General features: G+C 41.6%; 1 protein-coding gene across 3 annotated transcripts; it reads right to left on the reverse strand.

The window, feature by feature from the left end:
• Positions 1-1,110: 1,110 nt before the first annotated feature.
• ORC1 (origin recognition complex subunit 1) lies at positions 1,111-21,935 on the reverse strand (the record flags this gene model as incomplete). Of its 3 annotated transcripts, none has more annotated exons than XM_083510065.1 (18): positions 1,111-1,464; positions 2,928-3,015; positions 3,661-3,827; positions 5,543-5,662; positions 6,477-6,626; positions 7,084-7,191; positions 7,703-7,874; positions 8,492-8,593; positions 8,985-9,091; positions 10,926-11,121; positions 12,031-12,129; positions 12,814-12,915; positions 14,453-14,750; positions 15,979-16,360; positions 17,786-17,952; positions 20,612-20,736; positions 21,426-21,519; positions 21,758-21,935. In XM_083510065.1, the coding sequence occupies 18 exons, from the start codon at positions 21,933-21,935 to the stop codon at positions 1,270-1,272; spliced, it is 2,850 nt and encodes a 949-aa protein (XP_083366191.1). In that variant the 3' UTR covers positions 1,111-1,269. The 3 variants fall into 3 exon arrangements, with proteins under 3 accessions (XP_083366191.1, XP_083366192.1, XP_083366193.1); XM_083510066.1 differs by having other exon boundaries at positions 12,031-12,109; positions 12,797-12,915; XM_083510067.1 differs by having other exon boundaries at positions 21,739-21,831.
• Between the last annotated feature and the right edge of the window lie 35 nt (positions 21,936-21,970).

The following is a 21,970-nucleotide window of genomic DNA, read 5'->3' on the forward strand; positions in this document are numbered from 1 at the left end:
ATTTCTGCTCAACAGGAAAATACTAACCAGCTACCTACTTCAACAATTATGAGCATATAGATGTGATGGCATTGCATATATTCACCTCCTATAAAACTCATCCAAAGGGTGTATAAAATGCCATCTAGTTTCCTCTACTGCTCTGAAATCCCATAGTGGTAACTTTTAATGTTCATAAAATCACAGCCTGTTTATACCAGGAGTGGAGAACTTTTCACAGCCCAATGGCCATATTCTCTTCTGGGGCCACATGGCAGCGGTAGGCAAAGCCAGAAGAAAAACTGGCAAATGTTACCTTTGTTGAATAGGCTAGTTTCTATACACACTCACACATCTCTCTGTCCAGACAAGGATGATACATTCTCAGTTCAAGGCAGGCAAAACCACAGCGAAGGGCCAATGAGCACCACATTCAGCTTTCAGGCCAAGTTCCCCATTTTTGTTTTAATCCAGTGAGCTTTTCAAAATTTGTTATTATCAGTAGTGTCCATGTCATGGAGTATTCAATGAACACAGAGGCTCACCAGGCAAGGGACCATGTCACAGGGTGCATCATGGCGCATGCTAGGCCATGGCCCACTGAGATGAACCATGGTGCTGGTGCTAGGGGCAGCCCAAACAATTGACAAATTGATATTAGCACTTTGCCTCCAACCACAGTCTGATGTATGTTTGCAAAATATATTTCGGATGTTAGCGTCAAGCAGTTTGCTAACATGGATGTCAAAGAAACTTATGTAGCTGACTTACATCAAGTCAGATTGTTTCTTCACCTAGCCCAGTATTGCTTTTGTATGTTGACTAGTAAACAACACACAAAGGGTTTCAGGCAGAGGCTTTTCCAGTTAAAAGGATCCAGTAGCAGAGGATTTGAGTTTCCAGGGGCTAAAGCTGGGACCTTCTGTACGTAAAACCCTGGCTCTATCACTGAGCTGCCATTCCTTCTCCAAAATTCTAGTTTGTCCCAGCAAATTAGTTGTTGAAAACTAGGGAGTAGATGAAAGGTAAGAAGGACAGTGAATTAGCTCAAAAGGGAAGCTCCTGATCAGAAAAACCCCCCTGCTGAATTGAGCTTTAGGATGGTTGAAAGAATTTAATAAAATGGAAACCTTCTGAACAGTTGAAGAAAACAGATTTATTTTAGAAGAGTGCAATTACAAATGCTATAATACAAAGCTATATGAAAAGAAAATTCAGAACAAATTAAATAAACATGAATGTTCAAGCTTTAATCACAATACATGTACCAATAACGAGTGCTCTGTTGCTTTAATCTTCTTTGAGTGCATACATGATATCGTCCTGGCTAACATTAAGTCGAACTCGCATGTGGATATATTTACTATTAGAATCTGTTAGCAAGAGTCTATAGGCACTAAGCCGTGACACAACTGCCAGTGCGTCTGATACAGTAGGAGTTTGCAGGCCTTCAATTCTACACAATGCAACATGCTGATGAAATATCTAAAGAAACAAAAAAAGGGGAGGGGGACTTGGTTTATGAAAACACAGGAAGCATCAAAGTGAATAACTGATCTCCTTCCTTTCTTGGAAAAGTATGGAAACCAATGAGTTATATACAGTGGTACCTCAAGTTACAAACACCTCGGGTTACAGACTCCGCTAACCCGGAAGTAGTACCTCAGGTTAAGAACTTTGCCCCAGGATGAGAATAGAAATTGTGTGGCAGCAGCAGGAGGCCCCATTAGCTAAAGTGGTACCGCGGGTTAAGAACGGTTTCAGGTTAAGAACAGACCTCTGGAACAAATTAAGTTCGTAACCAGAGGAACCACTGTATATATTTATAGCTCAATAGTAGTAGAGCACATTTTCCCTATGCATTTAGTACTGAGGTTCAATGGTGAACAATTGCTAATAGAATTCAAACCAGTACCATTTTATTTTATACAACATTTGTTGTATATTCTGAACCACAAGTTTTTAAATAAGTTCCCAACACTGAGTCTGTGACTGCTTTATTATTACAGCCACCATCCAGTAAACTGACTTGTTTTCAACATCTATGATATATTTCGGAAAGTGGTTTGTCTGTCCATCCATCTGTTGTCAACAAGTTCACACACCTCTCAAGGTATTGCTACCAAACACAGCACAAGGATTTCCAAGATGGGGGTTGCAGTTGTCAATGTTTGGACACCAGATACCATTTTGAATCAAGATGGTGGACCAAAACATCACTTTGGCATGACTTTGGCCATGTTTTTTGGCATAGGTTCAGCTGCCTCTGGCAATATCTTTGCCAAACTAGGCCACAGGGATTCCCAAGGTAGGAGTGCCAGACTTCATTGCCATTTGAATGCCAGGCACAATCTTGAATCAAGATGGCAGAATCAAGTGTGATTTGCCTGATTTGGGCATGGCGATCCACACTCACAAATTGCATTCTCCATTTAAATAGCACAATATTTTTTTTAATTCTACATATTCCTACACAGTGCCAGGCACTCCCTGCTAGTATAAAACAGGTTTATGAGTTTAAATAAGATAGCTGAACAGGAAGAGGATAAAAAAGTGGGCTGTATATTCTTTTAATGTTATTACTGGTTTGATTTCTGTAATTTTTCAATTTTACTGTACAATTGCAACATCTGAGCTTACCTTTTAGTATTATGGTTCTACTGTGTTTGAAGCTTTGTGACTTACATTGTATATTGATTGTTTGAAGTCATTTTGAGAGAGCTTTCCCCCCCAAGAAGAGGCATATAATATTTTAAATTAACGAAAGCAAAAAGCATGGAAATTTTTGTCTATGCATATATGTGAATTGTAGCCTACGTGTACAATAGGTTAAATTGCAATGACCTACATATGTGCATAGCAACAGTCAAAAGTGTACTCTTTGAATATAGCTAAAGCATTCTGGCTGAGATAGTAAACAAATTCAACATGCAATATTTTTAGTTTACCTGCTGAACTGTAGACTCTTCCAGTCCTGATCTGCGAAATTCTGCAATGGTTGCTTTTAAGAAAATTTGCTCATACAGTGAAGCGTTCCTGAAAGAGAACAAAAAGCCCCCAAAGCTTAATTAGTCATATATAAGATTTTACTGTGTAACAGATATGATTTGGCTTGAAAAGCCAAACCTCTGATGTAACGGTATTTGCTTCTAAAATATGTGTATGCAGAAAGTTTAATTAACCATAGGTCTGAAAGAACTACAAACACCCAGCATACAAAGGTTGTTTATTTTGTCAGAAGAGAACTTTCTGTAATTTGCAAAATTTTATTTTACAATTGCAATTCTCAGTGTCGCTCTATCCAAACAGAGAGAGAGAGCGCACCTGTATCCTAACATCCGAGCTTCATAATTCTGCCACTTTCAACAACGTATCAAGCAGAAGCTGAAACAAGGATATGAGTTGTACAGGTTAGCACAAACTGGTTTGACATGTTAGTACTGAACTACTAAATTAGTTTTGCTATGCTAAAATTTTAGAACACAGTTTGTGCTGTGGCAGCCATTAAATCAATCACTGGAATTTGCTTCAGATTAGATGCTATAGAATAATGTGCTCCCCATACAGATGCAATCATTGTATAACAAGTTCATAGGTGGCTGCTACAGCATGATAATCAGAATTTGCTCTCTGGGACCTCAAGCAGAGAAGCTACACAGCTAATGTACTACTGTACATTACCGAATGGCATGTATATAAGGTGATGAAAACATTTCATCTATGGCTTCCATAATGTGTGCCATGCTGACCAATCCACGGACACTTTTCTGACCAGGAAGTTCACAGATCTCAGCGGCCCTTCTGCAGATATCAAGGCAACGTCTTGCATCACCAGATAAAGCTGCCACCTAAAACAAAACAATAAAATTTTAAAACGACAAAGTTGTTGCAGTCCTAGTGTCCCACAAAGCAATGTTGCAGTTTTTCAATGTTTCCTTCCGAAAAAGGTAATAATCCTTTCTCTGTCTTCCTGTCGGATCAGAGTGGATGCAGGAAGGGGGAGGAAGGAAGTAGATAACTCAATTAATTCTCCCCACCAGTTATTCCATCCTCCATTAACAGGCACTGCTGCCTCCTTACTTCTTTCCACATCTCTCTATGAGGCTTATAAATAGCCACAGGAGGAGTCTGGGGTCTCCTCTTGACCCCACCCTCACCTTACCCACCTGCAGCCAATCCGGGCTAATTACAGTTCAGGCGACTCACAAGAAAGCAGCTGGTTGAGCAGCTTCTTCCCCACAACATTACATTTATTATTGGATTCTTATTCTTTATTCTTAAATCCCTTGGTTTTCCAGCCTCTTCCATTCACCCTTGTTAACTTTGCCTCTCTCACTCTTGTTGTAACGCCCACAGTTGAAATTGTCAATCTCGCTAGGAACAAGGAACTGCCTTTTTGCAAATCATCATTTATGTGCAAAATAAAAATATACACAGCAATGACTTTTATATTTTTTTCTGGCCAACCACTGCTAGTCATTTCAAACACAGGCATTTAGAATTCAGACAAAATAGAAAATGCATGTTTGTTGCCCATTGATATATGGTCTCTTTATTTCTGGTGGTTTAATTTATTATTAAGGCCAGTGCTAATTGCCACCAGATTTTCAAATACAGTGGTACCTCTGGTTACGAATGCCTCGAGTTACGTTTTTTCAGGTTACGAACGTTTTTAACCCAGAAGTGAGTGTTCCGAGCTCTTGGAGGCCTCACCGCTGCCTGGAGCCAAGCCCGGACATCCGCAGGGCCTACGGAGGCTCCACGATTGGCCTCCAGCCATGGGAGCTCTCGGAGGCCTCCGCGAAGGCCTGGAGCCAGGCCCTGACACCTGCAGGATGCCCAGGCCCACATCCCAGCCCCAAAGTTAGGTAAGGAACACTTACCTAACAAAGACCAAGAGCAGTGAAGCTGTTAAGAAAACAAAGATGAGCCTGGGCAGAAAAGCCCTTTACCAACCCTTGCCCCACCCCCAGCTGTATCGAGGTGGGTGGCACCTAGCCAAGTAAGCCCACCTACCCTATGGGAGGGGGGAGTTGAACATTTTAGGATTCTGCAAGGGATTTTGGGATTTGTTTATGTGAGTCTGCCCTGTGCCTTTGTCTCTGCTTTGCTCCTTCGTTTGGGGGACCTTCTGGGGAACTCTGCCTTTTGTCATTGTTTTGGGGATCGTGTGGAGCCCAGTTCAGCTACTGGTTGTGTGACTGCAGAAATTGATAAAAGCCCCCCATCCAAACAATGACTATCATCAGTGCATGTAAGAAAAAAAATTAATGTTAATTTTTTTCATCTACAATACTGTCTTATTTATTTTATAGTACGGTACACTGATTATTGCCTTCATTTTATGGATCTATGGTCTCGTCAGACAGTAAAATTCGTGTTAAATTGCTGTTTTAGGGGGTTTTTTTCATCGTCTGGAATGGATCAATCCACTTTTCCATTCCTTTCAATGGGAAAGTGCGCTTCAGGTTAAGAACGAACTTCCGGAACCAATTAAGTACTTAACCTGAGGTACCACTGTATAAAACAACATAGACATGCCTGTCCATACAGCCAAGTTTACCTTTCTAGAAACAAGCTGAATTGCATCCTCTTCAAATGCTTTCAACTGGGTCATCCTTGATGAGACAATCTGCTGTAACTGTTTATAGGTATATGGCTGGAAGGACATTCTGGTAAGACCCTACCAGTGAAGAAAACAGTGAACATTTAATTGCTAATACATCTCAAGAACTTGCTTAACACCCAAAAACATGTTTCTCCATTTAGAGCAGAGACGTTTCAGACTGAATTCTGACATTTAAGGTGACAGCCAACAGTGTTTAGCCTGCTTGGAAAACAAGACTTCTGATGGCGTAGATGAGTTCTCCCCTGTGCAGCCCCTCCTCCACACCCCAAAAACCAGCTCCTAAGGGTTGGAGAACCTCCAGAACAGATGCTGGGGGTGAATGGAGGCTGCAGAGGGAGCCCCTGCCATGTCCACTAGGCACAGCATTGGATCTCACTCCTATCATTTGCCACCTACCTTCCTACAAGCATGTGGCAGAAGCGATTCTTATCTTTACCATGTCTGACCATGGTATTCTGCTCACAAGACAAGAAAAGAGGCATATCCAAGTACAAAGAAGTTATATCTTCATGGAACCAACAAAATACATAGCATGGCCAACTGTCAGAGGTGATGGGAGTCACAGGTTGTCCATTCCATAATATATAGATGGTCTTAATCCAGCTATCCAAGCAAGACTGACAAACCCTCTGGCTGCTCCAGTGTGTGTGTTCAGACAAAATTCTGGACATTTACTATAGTTAGGGAAATTAATTTGTGCATCTGCTGCATGCTAGTATATGTAGCCTGAGTACTCATGCATCACTTCATCCTTCCTCCGAGTGATCAATGGTATCAGTTAACATCCAAGGAAATTTACCAACGCTCTGATCTCCAGACACAATAAAGAATTCTGCATAACCACAGCAGTAAAGCCGAAAATACATACCAGCCTGCTAGCTACTCTGTTCATCATAATTCTCTCTGGCAAATCCATGGTGTTAGCAATGGCCAAGACAATCAGTTTGGCATCTTTCTTGGTTGGCCAGTCAAAGAGGTTGTACATCACATTCTGTTTTCGGGTCCACAGGAGATCAAGCTGGAACAAGGAAGAAGGGATGACAAAGTTACAAGCTCACATAAAACGGTCTACAAAATATGTGGGGAATCTGGTTTCAGTCACAGGTTTGAACAGATTTATGTAACCTTGGGCAAGACTTGATCTGTTACAGATGGCCACATAAGGGGAATACAGAATAAAACACAGACATAGCCAGCATTTAAATGTACATTTTGTTGTTGTCGTTGTTTTAAAAAATTATCTCCCTTTGCCCTCTCTACATATAGCTAAATGTACAAAATGGGGGTGTTTCCTTTTTGTCAGCAATAAATTTGTCCTTGCAGAACAAACAGCCTCATGGGTAGCTGAATCCCAAGGCTGCAATTAAGCCAGTTTCATGGTACAGATCAAAAAGGCAACAATCCCCTAGTTTTGGAATACATATACATCAGGTTAAATTTATTTCATTCTGATGCTATACAAATCCTCGCATTACCTCATCTACTACAAGTATTACAGTTTTCCTTTTAGGTCCTCGCTTGCAGAATGTCTTCTCCAGCAGCTCGGCAGCATGGACTGCAGTTGCCTTCTGGCCTGTCAGTAACTGAACAGGATTAAAAAGATGCTGAAGTTACAACCCAGCAATAAGTAGTAACTCATTCTGTTTTACCAATAGCACAATCCTATACCAATAGCACAATCCTATCCATTTCATATGTGAGAGCCAACTACTGTATCTTAAAACTGCAAGCCGTTTTTGGGGTGCCTTGGCAAAAAAGGCAGCATATAAATGCAATAAGGTAATGATAATAAAAAATGTTTTCGCAAGCAAGCTGTAGAATGAGAGCAGCCTTCGCCAACCAGGTGCCCTCTAGATGTTTTGGGGTGCCAGCTGGAACTGATGGGAGTTGTAGTCCAAGACATCTAAGGGCACCAGGTTGACAAAGGCTGAATTAGGGGGCTAATAGTGATTGGAGTGCTTTTTCGGTGGAATTGTTTTAGCTCCCTCTTCTGATCTGCAGAGGTAAGTCAAGCATAAGGGCCCATCTGCTTGAGCAGTTTTAGTTAAAAGACTTTGAAAATCTCTTCCCAAACATAACAAAACACGCACTCACTTTCAAGATCTGCACGTAGGCTTGATGGGGATCAGTCAACTTCATACCATTGATCTCTATACACTGGAAAGACGGCAACTCATTGTTTTCGGCTGCCTGCTCAAGACAACGAATGACCTCGTGAACAGTTGCTGTTTTACCTGTTCCAGGAACCCCAGAAATGTACATGCACCTGAAACAGGAAGAGCACCTATGTTGTAAACATGTAAATCTGAAAGGCAGGGAGAGTCCTGAATCCTATGTTCCTGATATAAATGTGGCCTTACTCTACATTAGCCCAGCTTTGCCTGCTAGGACTGTAACCAGCTCTCCAGCGCCCCAGGCAGGAAGTCTCTCTCTGAAACCTTTACTCAATCTATATAATACTATCATTAACTGGATATGCTGGAACTTGAATATGGGAGAATCTGCATATGAAACTGGTGCTATGCCATTTTTCTGCACTGGACTTAATAAGCTCTCTTTTTCTCTCTCGATTAGCTCCTGAAGAACCTGGAAACAGGATGTGCTTATTTAATCACTCCTAAAAGCCTTTACATAAAGATGAAACTACATGCGGGTTCGAACCCACATGTATCTTTTAAAAAACATCTGCCTCTAAGCATACTGCCTCTAAGCAATAAGCTTTATTATAAATCTCAGAAACTGTTTACTTTTTTGTTGGGGGGGAACGGACTGGCATGATCTCCACGTTATTATTATTTAAATGAAACCCAGGTGTTCACAAGCAGCTGTTATGCTTCTCACTCATTTGAGCTAATCCCGCTCGCTCCCACCTAAGACACTCACCCTCCTGTCCCATCAATGAGTTTGCTTTCTATAAAGTTATAGATATCCTGGAACTCCTTTTCACGGCAGGGCAAGGACTCTGGGACAGCAGATACATGCAGCCTGTTCAAAGGAAAACAAAAGGGCAAGAAGGTTACCCAAGTGCCTTGTTACAAGCTTCTAAATCCCAGAAGAGGTAATGCATTCTTATCTAGATATGCAGAATACTCTAAAGAATGATTATTTAAATATTAGTGCCCCGAGACTAAAAAAAATATAAAATGAAATTGAGACTGAATACTGAAACCAAGTTTTCAAAGACCTCTCAATCAAACATGAAACTAGGAAGAATGTGACATGGAATACTAAGCATGCATCTATTTAAAAGAGAGAAACATGACTTGCCCTAGAACCATAAATACCCTTTACACAACCCATCAAAAGTATTTCCTAGTTCTCCTCACTTTATATATACCCCCCCTTTTTGCTAAATATCAAGAACCCCTCACGTTACCTTATCCTAGCCTCTTCCAGCACATTGCCAGGCTTCTGTGTGGTTTGATTTCGGCTGCGGATTCTGGGGGTAGCATTACGTGGGGTCTTGGGGGTTCTCGGCTCAGGCTGCAGAGAAAACTCATATCCATAAATATCAGTGCTATTGTTTTGAATATCAGCCAGAGCACAACTGGTCTCAAAATTTGTATACACCAAACATTTAAAGATATTAAGATCCCAAAACAGCAGAGATGGACTTAGGTTTGCAACCAAACTTAAGGAGTTAGTTAAACAGGGAAGCAACAGATTGTTTGTTTGTTTAAAGATGGTATGAGAAATTCTGGGGCCTGTCCATATTGGAAAAAATATCACACCCTATTGGATATGGCTTGTTCTGTTAATTTCCTAACTGTGCAATCCTATATGTGTCTCAGCTCAGAAGTAATTAGTTCAATAGAGCTTATTTCCAGGTTATTTTTCATCACATTTACTAAGGTAATAATGCTCAGAATGGAGAACCAGTTAAACATAAACAGTTATATATTTATTTTAAATAGGATGCTTTTCTTTCTTCTCTGTTTTCTAATACATTTCCAAAGCTCCCGAATAAAGATATTTATAGAGTCAGATACAGTGGTGCCTCGCAAGACGAAAAGAATCCGTTCTGTGATTCTCTTTGTCTAGCGGTTTTTTCGTCTTGCGAAGCAAACCCATTGACGGATTAGCGGATTAGCGCTATTAGCGGCTTTTAGGATCAGCTGATAAGCGGCTTAGCGGCTTAGAAAAAGGGGGGGGAACCCGCAGGAACTCGCAATACATTTTCGTCTTGCAAAGCAAGCCCATAGAAGATTTGTTTTGCGAAGCACCTCCAAAACGGAAAACTCTTTCGTCTAGCGAGTTTTCCGTCTTGCGAGGCATTCGTCTTGCGGGGCACCACTGTATATTTTAAATTTATTTAACTGGTTAATGTTTATATTTTATTATGATTGAAAATCTTAAAAACACTTTAAAACAAAAAGCAACTGAATGAAGTAACAAAAAGTAACTAGGGGTTCTATAGTGTTTTGAAACTGTATTGTGGCATAAGCTTTTCATTGTATGCCAAACTAATTTTTCAGGTCTTTAAGGCACCACAAGGCTTTGTTGGTTTTGCTGTAGCAAACTAGTATGGCTAAGTATTTCACCTTTATCCAAAAGTTAGATTTCAAGCAACAGCATTAGTTAAGAGGAAATAATGGGTTCCAAGAAAGAATGTTGAGTCGTTCCTCTCTGGAGTAGCTCAGTTGGTTGGACCGTGGTACTGATAACGCCAAGGTTGCAGGTTCGATCTCTGTATGGGACAGCTGCATATTCCTCTGCATTGCAGGGGGTTGAACTAGACCATGGGTAGGCAAACTAAGGCCCGGGGACTGGATCCGGCCCAAGCGCCTTCTAAATCCAGCCCACAGATGGTCAGGGAATCAGCGTGTTTTTACATGAGTAGAATGTGTCTTTTATTTAAAATGCATCTTTGGGTTATTTGTGGGGCATAGGAATTCATTCTTCTTCTTCTTTTTCAAAATACAGTCCGGCCGCCCCCCCCAAGGTCTGAGGGACAGTGAACCGGCCCCCTGCTGAAAAAGTTTGCTGACCTCTGAACTAGATGATCCTCAGGGTCCTTTCCAGCTCTACAAACCTAAGGTCCTATGAACACCTATGTGCTATCTGTGGCAAAGCTCAGCATAATAAAACAAAGGTGGTCTTACTTTCCCCCCAGCAGAGAGTCACAATGCAGAAATGGCACCCATGCTTCCATGTCATTATACAGCTAAGAAACAGAGCCACCGTCTTCACAGATTGCTCTCAGCTACTACATTATGTTCTTGAGCACCCAAGCTTCTGAACAAGGCAGTTCACTAAGTTCATACAACTGCTCAAAGTAATTAGAGATCAACAAAAAATGGCAGAAGTCTCTACTTACAGTGTTGCTTGGACCCTTGGCAGGAGTCCCAGCAGCCGCTTTCCTTGAGATTTTTGGAGTAGACCTCGCTTGCCTCTTAGGTGTACGAAGCACCTTGAAGTCTTCACCTTCATCATCGCTGCTACTTGAATCAGAACTTTCCAAGGGAAAAATGTCATCCTCTTCCTCTTCATCCTTCTTAACTGTATTAAAAAAACTTAAGGCAAATGGATTTATCACGTCTTATGTCCTGTACACTAATGTGTTTTAAATAATTGCAAGTTCTTTGGTTGGACGGTAACAGCCAAACAAAAACTGAGGCGGCCGTGACAGCAAAGATCAATACTTTTACAATGATGGTACGGTTTTGAGAAACCGGAAGAAGAAGAAGAAAAAGAAAGAGAGAAGAAGGGGGTGATAACATTAAGGTACACCCCACATGATGAAAATATACACTGTTAGTTCTTTTACTATGTCCACATCAGCTCTAGACAAGAAAACAGAAGCGACATGAAATTTGCCATGGCAGATCCCAAACTCTTGCTCTGGAAGTGAACTCTGTGTTATTGAAAAAAGCTACAAATGCCCTTCTATTCAAAGATAGCTTAATGCAAGTGTGGGAAACTTCAGGCACCAAATGCAGCCCCTCCGGCTCTCTCTGATCTGGTCCTCAGGGATTCTTCTTAGGCCACCCACCTCACCAGCCTTGCTCCACCCTCCTCAGATGCTTTTGCCAGGTAGAATGTGCCCTTTAACTGTGAAAATGCTTCTTGATTGCCTGGATGAAGTATGGAGAGATGTGGGTGGGTGTAGAAACCTCTGACTTCTTTGTGGCCAGAATGTATCCTACTGTACAAAGGCATGAGTCACAGCCAGTGCCCCGTGCACTTTTGCCTCTGGTCTTCCACCAATACTGGAAGGTAGCTATCGGAAGATTTTCCATGAGGGAATGTGGCCCTTAGGTTAAAGCTGGGTCACCCTCCCTTGCTTAATATGTGTGTGTGCATACAAGTGCACGCAGAAACACTCAGACAATCCTTGCACATGCATTTCTGTAACAAAGCAGGCTCCCCTGGGCTGTGAACTGCCTGTAGCCAAACCATCTCTAAAAAGAATACATTCTTACCTAAGCTGTTTTGCAATGCGGGCAGCAGTCACCTGCACACATTTCCTGCGTGAACGAGGAGTCAGCGCTGGGCTCACGGCTTCTGGTTCTTCACCCAATCTGCAAGGAAAAATGGGAGGTTTTTCTGACTTCTTCATAGTGATAAGACACTGTGCCTTGATTGATAGAAAGCACTAGCTTTCTGAGTTCCCATCGATTGTCACTTCAGCATCTTACTGTGAAGTTTAGCACCACAAAAATGTCAGCTATAGAACGCACACAGTGAAGCCAATATCTTGCTCTGAGCACTTCAGCTTAGGCATGTAGTCTAGAAATCAGTTATCACTCAGTGATATCTGGTTCACACATAATGACAAGCCAAACTATACTGGGGCCATGCAAATGTGCAGTTTGGACAACACACTAAGCCAAACACTGGCTTAGCTCAGCAAGGTGCAAGAGTAAAAAAAAAAACACTGGGGAGGAGCAAAGTGGCTGCAAACTCCCCTCCAGCAGCCCGCACATTTGTGCAGTGCTGCAAAAGCAGAGCTGGGCATACTGTGACGTGTGAACCAGAGCAGCATCTATCCATGTTGCCGGTTACATGATACAGAAATTACCAAACCTCTGTATACTGTATTGTCCTAGATATGATTTAATACACATAATAAGTAGAACTGATGTGAAACTGCAGTGATATATTTTTAAGCCTTCTTAAAATTTCACTTGCTTAATAAAACAGAAGGGGATATTCCTTAGAGCAAACAAACAAAAGATCCACAAACACCTCTAAAGATCACCCACCTTGTCTTTGAGTTGACCTTAGGAATGGCTGCTTGGCTCTTTGAGACTCTGGATTCTTTGGCTGTCTTGCAAATCTTATCCTGTTTGTTTACATCATTTGAACTAATGGGAAAGAAAAACATAAAACATGCCTCTAAGAGATTTTTTGGGAAATAAATGTTAAAATTCATTTCGGTAAAGTCTCCCTGGTTTTACCACAGGAAAACATATTGATGATACTGCGATTTACATTTTTAAAAATTGTATCCCACTCTGAGATCACTTTGCAATGAAGGATGGGTTAAAATATTTCAAAATAAATACGCACAAGCAGCCTGACTCTTCAGAACAGCATCCTATACATCCTTACCTGGAAGTAAGTCTCAATTGAATTCAATGGGACTTACTTCTTACTACACTGTGTAGGGTTGCACTGTCCATTTCCTAATTTTTCATCCTTACCTTTAAAGGTAAAGGTAAAGGGACTCCTGACCATTAGGTCCAGTCGTGGCCAACTCTGGGGTTGCAGCGCTCATCTTGCTTTATTGGCCGAGGGAGCCGGCGTACAGCTTCCGGGTCATGTGGCCAGCATGACTAAGCCGCTTCTTGCGAACCAGAGCAGCGCAGGGAAACACCTTTAACCTTCCCGCCGGAGCGGTACCTATTTATCTACTTGCACTTTGACGTGCTTTCGAACTGCTAGGTTGGCAGGAGCAGGGACCGAGCAATGGGAGCTCACCCTGTTGCGGGGATTTGAACCGCCAACCTTCTGATCGGCAAGTCCTAGGCTCTGTGGTTTAACCCACAGCACCACTCACATCCCATCCTTACCTTTAATGCCTTTTAAATATTTTCTGAGTAGTTGCCTCAAGACTATCAAAACTATCAAAATACAGTCATACCTTGGATCCCCAATGCCTTGCAAATCGAACATTTTGGCTCCCAAACGCTGCAAACCCGGGAGTGTTCCAGTTTGCGAATGTTCTCTGGAAGCCGAATGCCCAATGGGGCTTCCGCAGCTTCCGATTGGCTGCAGGACCTTCCTGCGCCTTTGTTTCCAAACATTTTGAAAGGATTCTGTTCGACTTCCGAGGTACCACTTGGAAATACCTGTTTTCTGTAAGATGGGAGAAGCAGTCTGGAAGGCTTTTTGACTGCAGAAAAATAAGTGATCTGGATTTCTCAATATCGACTGGTCAGAATCACCTTGTACATGAGGTTTTTTAATTTTTCACTCTCTCTTTAATTAGCAGACCCATGTACCAGATCATAAACTAATACTGGAAAGCCCCAATTTCCAAAAGCATTTTGTCATGCAGCCCAGAGAGTTGCTCTACAAGATCTTCATCTTAGCCACTATGTATAACTGGTCCTCAGCCAGCACGGCTGATGAACAGGGAGGACTGCAGGCTACCCCTGTAGGGCAGGTGCTATTTGTATCTTATATTTATTATTACCGCTAAAAAATAAACTTTTTTGAATGTTTATTGATCTGCTGCACAAACAAAAGCAAATTAATATTAATGTTCTTGAGCAAAGGTATTCTACCTCAAGAATCTTTGTCTCTTATTTCAACAGAAAATTTTTCTTAGATTAGTGTATGTCACACAAATGGCCACATTTAAGGGCTTGGGACAGAATGCTGACACTTGCAACTTACTCTGTGGCATTCCTTTTCACAGCAGAACTCCTGGCTTTCACACTAGAAACTTGGTCACTCTGGCAAGGAGATGATATGTTTTTGTTGGGTCTTTCAGACTTTCTTCCCAGTGGTTTGATGTCTAGGAAGAGGTCTCCCTCAGCAACAGCAGGACAGGGTATTTTTGGAGGAGAACCTTTAATGCCAGTAAATGTCACTTTTCGTTTGAGGGCAGATTGCTCCAGAGGCTCAAAGAAACCATAGTCTAGAAGCTCAATCATATCTTGCTCTGCCAGCACTCTTCCAGGTTTTGTTGGACCTAAAATCCAAAAGTAGCAAAACGAATAAGTTTTTAGCAAGGCAACAATCAGTTTAGAATTCACATGTGCCAGATGGTCTAACAAAAGGTTTCCCTTCGGTTAAGAGAACTCTGTTAACACAGAACAAAACTTTCAAGCAGCTCGGCTGCAATATGGCTCAGAGCTCAACCACTTTTTTGCTTTTAGAAAGCAAATAGGTTTGCGTGGTTTTACTTAGCACACTTGATCCCACAGTTCCTAGCAATGCAATCTCATTATTTCTGTTTGTATGTCCAGTACAATAAAGTGGCAGGACAGAATTCTATTCCCTCTCAATCACAAGCTTTCAAACCTTTGTGGCAAAGCAACAGAAGCTCCACTGTTACCCCACAAAATCAAGATTGCTCTTCTATAAATGGGTGCTAAATAAGACATAATCCAATGTGACACAGATTCCGTGTCAGGTGTTTGATTAGCTTTATTTGTACTGAACACATACAACTGCGGTCATAAATTTGGAGACCACGACTACTGACATTATTCAACAGGGGCTCAAAACATTACTTTTGATTACAAATCTATGATTCACCACCACCACCACTTGAACAGGCATCCAAACTGAGGTAATATCAGTTGAACAGGAATTAACTGCTGGGTTCAATTCCCAAGATATGAAATGCAAGCTTTTTCTACCCAATTTTGGGCCATTTCCCCATCCCAACTTCTGAAACTCTGAAACTCAATACATACCTTTCAGGGGACATAAATGGGTATCAGAAGAGAGCAGGCAACAGATGATTATCCCTTGCCTGAGTACAGCACTGGCTATCACCTTTTGTTAACCATGGTTCCTACTATCAAAAGTATTAGCTACTTGTGGCAGAACACCTGTTTTCATGACTAAGGTCCAATCCTGAACATGTCCAATTCAAGGATCACAGGTAGTCTGACTCACAGTAGCTTCTTCATCCAAAGACCTCATGACAGTATCTACACTAAGCAGGAAAAAAATCCCTACCATAACAGTTTCTCCCCCAAAAACTACTAAGTAGAACAATAGAAATATTATACCATTTTACCACATGAATTCCTACTTGAGAATTGTTCAAGAGTATTTAGAGTGATCATCTTTACATCACTATTCATAAAATTCTCTCTTCAGCCCTAGGTAAAATATTTGTCAGCTTCCAGAGCTAACAATGTTTTTGCAGACAAAAATATTATGTGCAAGATCATTTGTGAACATACTATTCAGCTGCAGTTTTTTCTTGGCTCCCGGAGTCTCGGTGACAATGGCTAGTCTTTGGGAACATCTCTGCTTAGAGTGCGAAGATTTGGAGGCAGAGTGTCTTGATTCTACTTCCATCATGGCAGCGCTGCTTTTTCTTGTACTTCGAGTGACCTTTTCGGTTTCTACTTCCAGAGAGCAATTTCTGCGTGAAGGAGTCAGGTGGTGCACGTTTGCAAAATCAGCGTTGTTGTTTTTCATTTTCACAGAGTCTTTCAACTCTGCCAGTAAGCTAAGCGGCAGTGGTTTAAACTTTTTTCCATCCCAAGATTCTCTTACGAAGAAAATGTGTTCATCATTTGATAGGTCAGGCAATGCTTCCAATGTGGTCAGTGGAATAACCTAGAAAGGTAGCAAAATATCAGATGATTATTTGTTCTAAAGAGTAGATTCAGAGCTTAAGAACTATGAAAATATGATGCAATCAATATAGCAAAACTTTCAATGGATCTTCAGTGCTAAACTAAACTTCTGTAGCTATTGCTTAAAGCAGAACAATGACAAAAGGAAAGCTTTCCCCACACACGTATTAACATTTTCTTACAATAACATAAACTCTGATCCTTAGAATTACCTTTCTGGTTTGAGTAATGGCACCAACTTGCAGTTTTCATATGACATAATTCTGTCTCTTACTATTACTTAAAAACCCTAAGGCAGTTAAGTCAGCTAAGTATTGCAGACACTCTGTTTTTCAAAAGCCAAGCCATGGAACCCCTACTTTTGAAAATGCTGATATCTCTGTGGTAGTTTTTGCTACATGAATGGTGGCACTGTCCCTCCAACATGTCCCAGCGCAAAACCGGGCATTGTTCCCTCGTGAGTCACATGGTCCGCACGAGAGCATGGCACCCAAAAAAGGATGTCCCTGACAGTTGACAGGTATGTGCCACAGACCCCAGGGGTCCGCAGAGCACCAATTTGGAACCAGTGCCGTAAGGGGTATATGTGTGGGGATTTCATGATGGAGGAACTGCCACATTCTAAGCCTGCCTGCAAACAGGGAGCAGGGGGAGCTTTTTCTTATTATTGTCTGCCATTTTGCTTCCCACCTACCACTCCCATAAGCACCAATGGGGGAGCTTAGTATTCTGTGGCTCCAAGTATTGCATAATCTACCCCAGTGCGCACAGCTTTGGGACGATGGCCTTGCCAGTTAATCTAATTACCATAGTTAATCTAATTGCCCTGTATGTTATGTACTAGCTGTTTAGAAATCGAATACTGAACAAACCCAACGTGTTTGCATTTAAATGGTGATTCATTTCCAAAGCTCAGCATATATTGCTGGTAAAGCAGCCTGCAACACTTCAGTTCAAACAGCCTCATAAGTGAGATAGAAACCTCTGCCTTCTTGCTAAGTCAAAGTGAATATTTTGGCTCATGGACTACTTGAACTTCTCAAAGAATACTGCACTGTAAGGTTATCAGCCAAGCAAACGCCATATAAGCATCCTGTGCCACAGCAGGGGACAATCAATATTTCCTGAAGCTGTAGGTAAGTCAAGCTGCAATGCCAATGGAAGGCTATGAACTCTCCTGGGATTCTTAGGCTCGTTTCTATGGCTTGCTGTGCCCAGATAGCAACTAAGCATCAACCCACATACTTGCTATTTCAGAGTTGGCCTGCCTCAAAGATTAAACCCCTATGGATTCCCCCCCCCCAAAAAAAAACCCTTTTCAATACTATACATCTGCAATATAACATTTCAACACACTCCCAAGGAACTTCCTCCTCTCTTGCCTTCTAACACGTTATGTACATACTGTGACATTGCCAATGATATGTGTAACTGTTATGTCAGTATCCCGTTCAGGATTTTCATTCAAAAATATCTCCTGTGGATCCTCTCTTCCCAAGGATTTCCGTTGATTGAGGGGTATTTCTAGCAGGCGGGAGAACCACTCCACAACTGCACGCTTTTCATGAGCACCTGGAGTAGGTAAAAAACCCCCACACAATTCAGACCTGGGATGGCAAGAGCACTTGAAGCCCTTTAGCAGTATGATGCTTTCTTACGTTTCACTAAATTAAGGAGAAAGTCAACAGCAGCAGTCAAACTTGGTATTTTCAGGGAGGGCATTCAATATCAACTAGCCCCCACCCCCAGCAGCCTTTATGCAAGCCTTGTTAAAAGGGGGGCGGATAGACACATGGATTTTGGGATCCTGTGTGAAACTACCACCCATGTGGTCCCAAAGACACCCTCACACAATAAAACTCATAATGGGAAAACACAAGAAATTTATCGGATAATAATATTAAAATGAATTAAAAATGTATATTAGGACTGTTGAACAGTATTTGTAAATGAATGGGAAAAACTGAAGAACAATTATATATAAAATGGACAAAGACAATGCGAAAAGTTAAAGACGACATAAAAAAACTGGAAGAAGGAAGGAGGGAAGTCAGCTCGGGACAGCAAGAACAAATGTGAAACATAATGTATGTGTATGTATAGTATGTAACTAAAAATTCAATAAAGATCATCTGGGGGGGCAGGGAAAGACACCCTCACACAAAAGGATCTTAAGCTGAAGTCAAACTGAGTGCTGTTCTGTCTGTATCTGAACCCTTCCAGTCTAGGAATGTGTACCCACACAAAGATTATAGAAAAATAAAAGATTTATTACAAAGGAACAGTCGTACCTCAGAAGTCGAACGCTTTATGAGACAAATGTTTCGGCTCCCAAATGCCACAAACCCAAAAGTGATTGTTCCAGTTTGCGAACATTCTTTGGAACTTTTTGGAAGTCGAATGGACTTCCAGAATGGATTCTGTTCGACTTCTGCGGTACGACTGTAGTTTTAACAATAAACCACAGCAGCATACATTTGCAGTACTGGGCACACATGTGAAAACAATATTCTAACTCAGGCATAGGCAAACTCGGCCCTCCAGATGTTTTGGGACTACAACTCCCATCATTCCTAGCTAACAGGACAAGTGGTCAGGGATGATAGGAATTGTAGTCTCAAAAATATCTGGAGGGCCGAGTTTGCCTATGCCTGTTCTAATGCAAGCACATATCTAACTTACAGAAATAAGAGTTCTAAACTAAAGGGCGGGGGGGGGGGGAATAGCTAGAGAAAACAGTTGCAAGTTTCTTCTCTTAGTGTCTGTTAAAGTGCTCCTGAAACATGTGAGTGGATGATGGAAGAGCTGGAACCCAGGCACTGAGCTCAGGGATCTACACCTGAAATTATTCCAGGTAATTGAAGTTCAGCAGTGAATTAAAGATGTTCTAGGAATGCACACAGAGGCTGCTCAGAGGGAGAGATAATCTTCAGTCTTGCAGGTGATGCTCCTGGTCTTAAATAGACTTGAAGTTTATCCAAAAGTCTGTCTAGGTGAGTTGGCATAATGTTGAAGGAGAAGACCTGGGGGAATGGTCTTACTGAGTGAATTTAGGTTTGAGAACAATGACTATGATTACTGTAGTTAGTCAGGGATGACTGACCCAGGTGTTTGCCCTGGGGCAATGGCCTTCCTGAGTGCATTTACTTTTTGAGAACAATGACTATGGCCTGAGGATGTATGTGCCCCTGTTCTATCTATTTTACATTTGCAGCTCTATCAGATTCCCTCTTGGTTGAAAGAGCCTGTCTCCTGAGTCTGAAGCAGAGGCTTCAAGATGTCATCCCACACCTGGTGCCTTTTGTTTAATAGTAAGTTATATTACCATTATTGCAACCTGACTTCCTAACGACTTTCTAGATTCTCATGACTTCAAGTATAAAGAAATAAACGACAGGACTGTACAGAAGGTCAAGAAAAGGGTCGCTTCCTATGGCCATCTACTATAGCCGAATCCATCTTTGGTTCACTCCTGAACTCAACAGGGAGGCTAACACTAAAAGCTACAAAATTGACAATGCAAGTCTTTCTACGAAAGCAACATAAGCCATTTAAAACACATAAAGTTTTTTTTAAAGCACATAATTTAAAATGCATTTTTGCAATATGGAAGTGTGTTCCAATAAAGATTAATAACCAATATAACATTCAACAGAAACTTCACAACCAAAGCTTCTTGATTTCTCATTCCCCTTGAAGGAATAATATATGGGTAGCAAATGTGGGTTCCTCTAGATGCTATTGGACTATAATTCCCATCATCTTTGACCCCGAGCCATGCTGGCCAAGGTTGAGGGTGTCCAACATCATCTGGAGCACTGGCTAACCCTGGAGTAATACCTTGCAAAGAGTGAGTAAGTATTGCTACTGGCTATCTTGGAAAAAGCCAAAATCAGAAACCCAATATACATAACAGGTGTATACCAACGTATTTTTTAATGAGAGGAAACATAATGAATATTTAATTATTAAGCCCCAAATTAGCATATACTGTAGTTAACTCCTATAACATATTTATATTGCATGGGCCCCGAGTCCTTTGTACAGTACCACAGACGTCAAGCTATAGCCCAAAAATACATATTTAACAAAGCTTATGGTATCACAAAAGTTGCTTAGCTTCTCTATTCTTCTAATTGTTGTTTGATCAATTTTTTATAAAATAAATGTTGAATAGTGGTGTGACATCTTAATTAGAACTAGAAAATATTTTTTTAAAAAAACCACTTACCATCTTCATATAACTTTAAAAGTCTTGCTACAAGGAACTGATCCACATTCTCACCTTCTATTAAAATAAACTCCCCTGGGAAAATACAGATGTTGCTGACATTTTTCGATTTAACAGATATCCCCCTAGGAGATGAAGGGTATAAATGGATTGCACATTCTTTACAGTTAAGGAACAACACTGAAGACTGACAGTTTAATGTGTAGTCATAACCAGAAATAAGTCTACCTGGATACAGTGGGGCTTAGGATTTCAGCCTTAATCTTTACCTCTATTCCCCCCCCCTCCCAATTTACATTCCAGATCTACATCCTTCAGCTTTCAGAAGCTGCTTCTTCAAACAATTATACCCTTTCTTCCTTATTGCTTCTTATAATTGGAATTAGTTCACAGATCAACATAACACTGCTCCCTCTTTTTCAAACTCTCCTCAGAAGAACAAATCTTTCCGTAGCCCTCACACCTTAAATATGTAGTACTTCCTCCCCAGTTACTCACACTTCCTTCTTCCTCCCTTCTATCTACTACATCCACTCAGTCAAATTTAAGACTGTAAGCTCCTCAGGGCAGGGGCCTGTTTTTCTTTTTTTGCAAACCGCATGCACACAGATGGTGCTACATAAGCACATTCCGCTAATAATAATTACAACAGTATTGTTACATTATCACCTTTTAGTACTCCATTAATAATAAAAGCCACTCAGCCTTATGCAAAACGTAATTTCCAAGACTGCAAATTTATGCTACATTTATACACTGGCCCCAAGCCTACACAGCTTACCCTCTAACAATGTACAAACCAAAGAATACATACCTGTAAGAGGAAAGCTGCAGCTGCTCGTCTTCAGATATAGCTTTTCCAAGCCACGAGTAGATACGCTTTTTCTGGTTTCTCGTGTTCATGGTTTCTGTGAAGAAACAGAAATATGAAGGTGCAAAGATGCAAAAAAAAAAAAAAAAGCAAGAAAGCCGATTCTCGAATTTTTAATCCGTTTCCACCCCACCCCAACTCGATTCTTAAAAGAATCCACACAGAGACCAATGCACGTGAGGATGGGGGGAGGGCGCCTCTGCAGCCCACCCGCAGCTCTCCCGCCGGCCGCTGCATTGACACTCCGATGTCGCACCTGGTTCGGACTACCGTACCTCGCCGACGAGCCCACAGCTGCTCCACAAACCCGGAGAACGAGATTCTGCCGCGGGACCCGGTGCGGTGCGCGCGCGGTTCCTTCCCTACGTCAGGATGAAACTTCGCGCCAAAGCAGACTCGCCCCGCCCCCTGAGAAGGAGGAAATGAGCCACTGGTTAGCGCCGCGGCCGCCATGTTTTTTTCTGGCTAGGCGAAGCTCGGGAAGGGCG

The sequence above is a fragment of the Podarcis liolepis genome (assembly GCF_965112155.1).
Source record: "Podarcis liolepis genome assembly, chromosome: 6".
Taxonomy (NCBI): domain Eukaryota; kingdom Metazoa; phylum Chordata; class Lepidosauria; order Squamata; family Lacertidae; genus Podarcis; species Podarcis liolepis.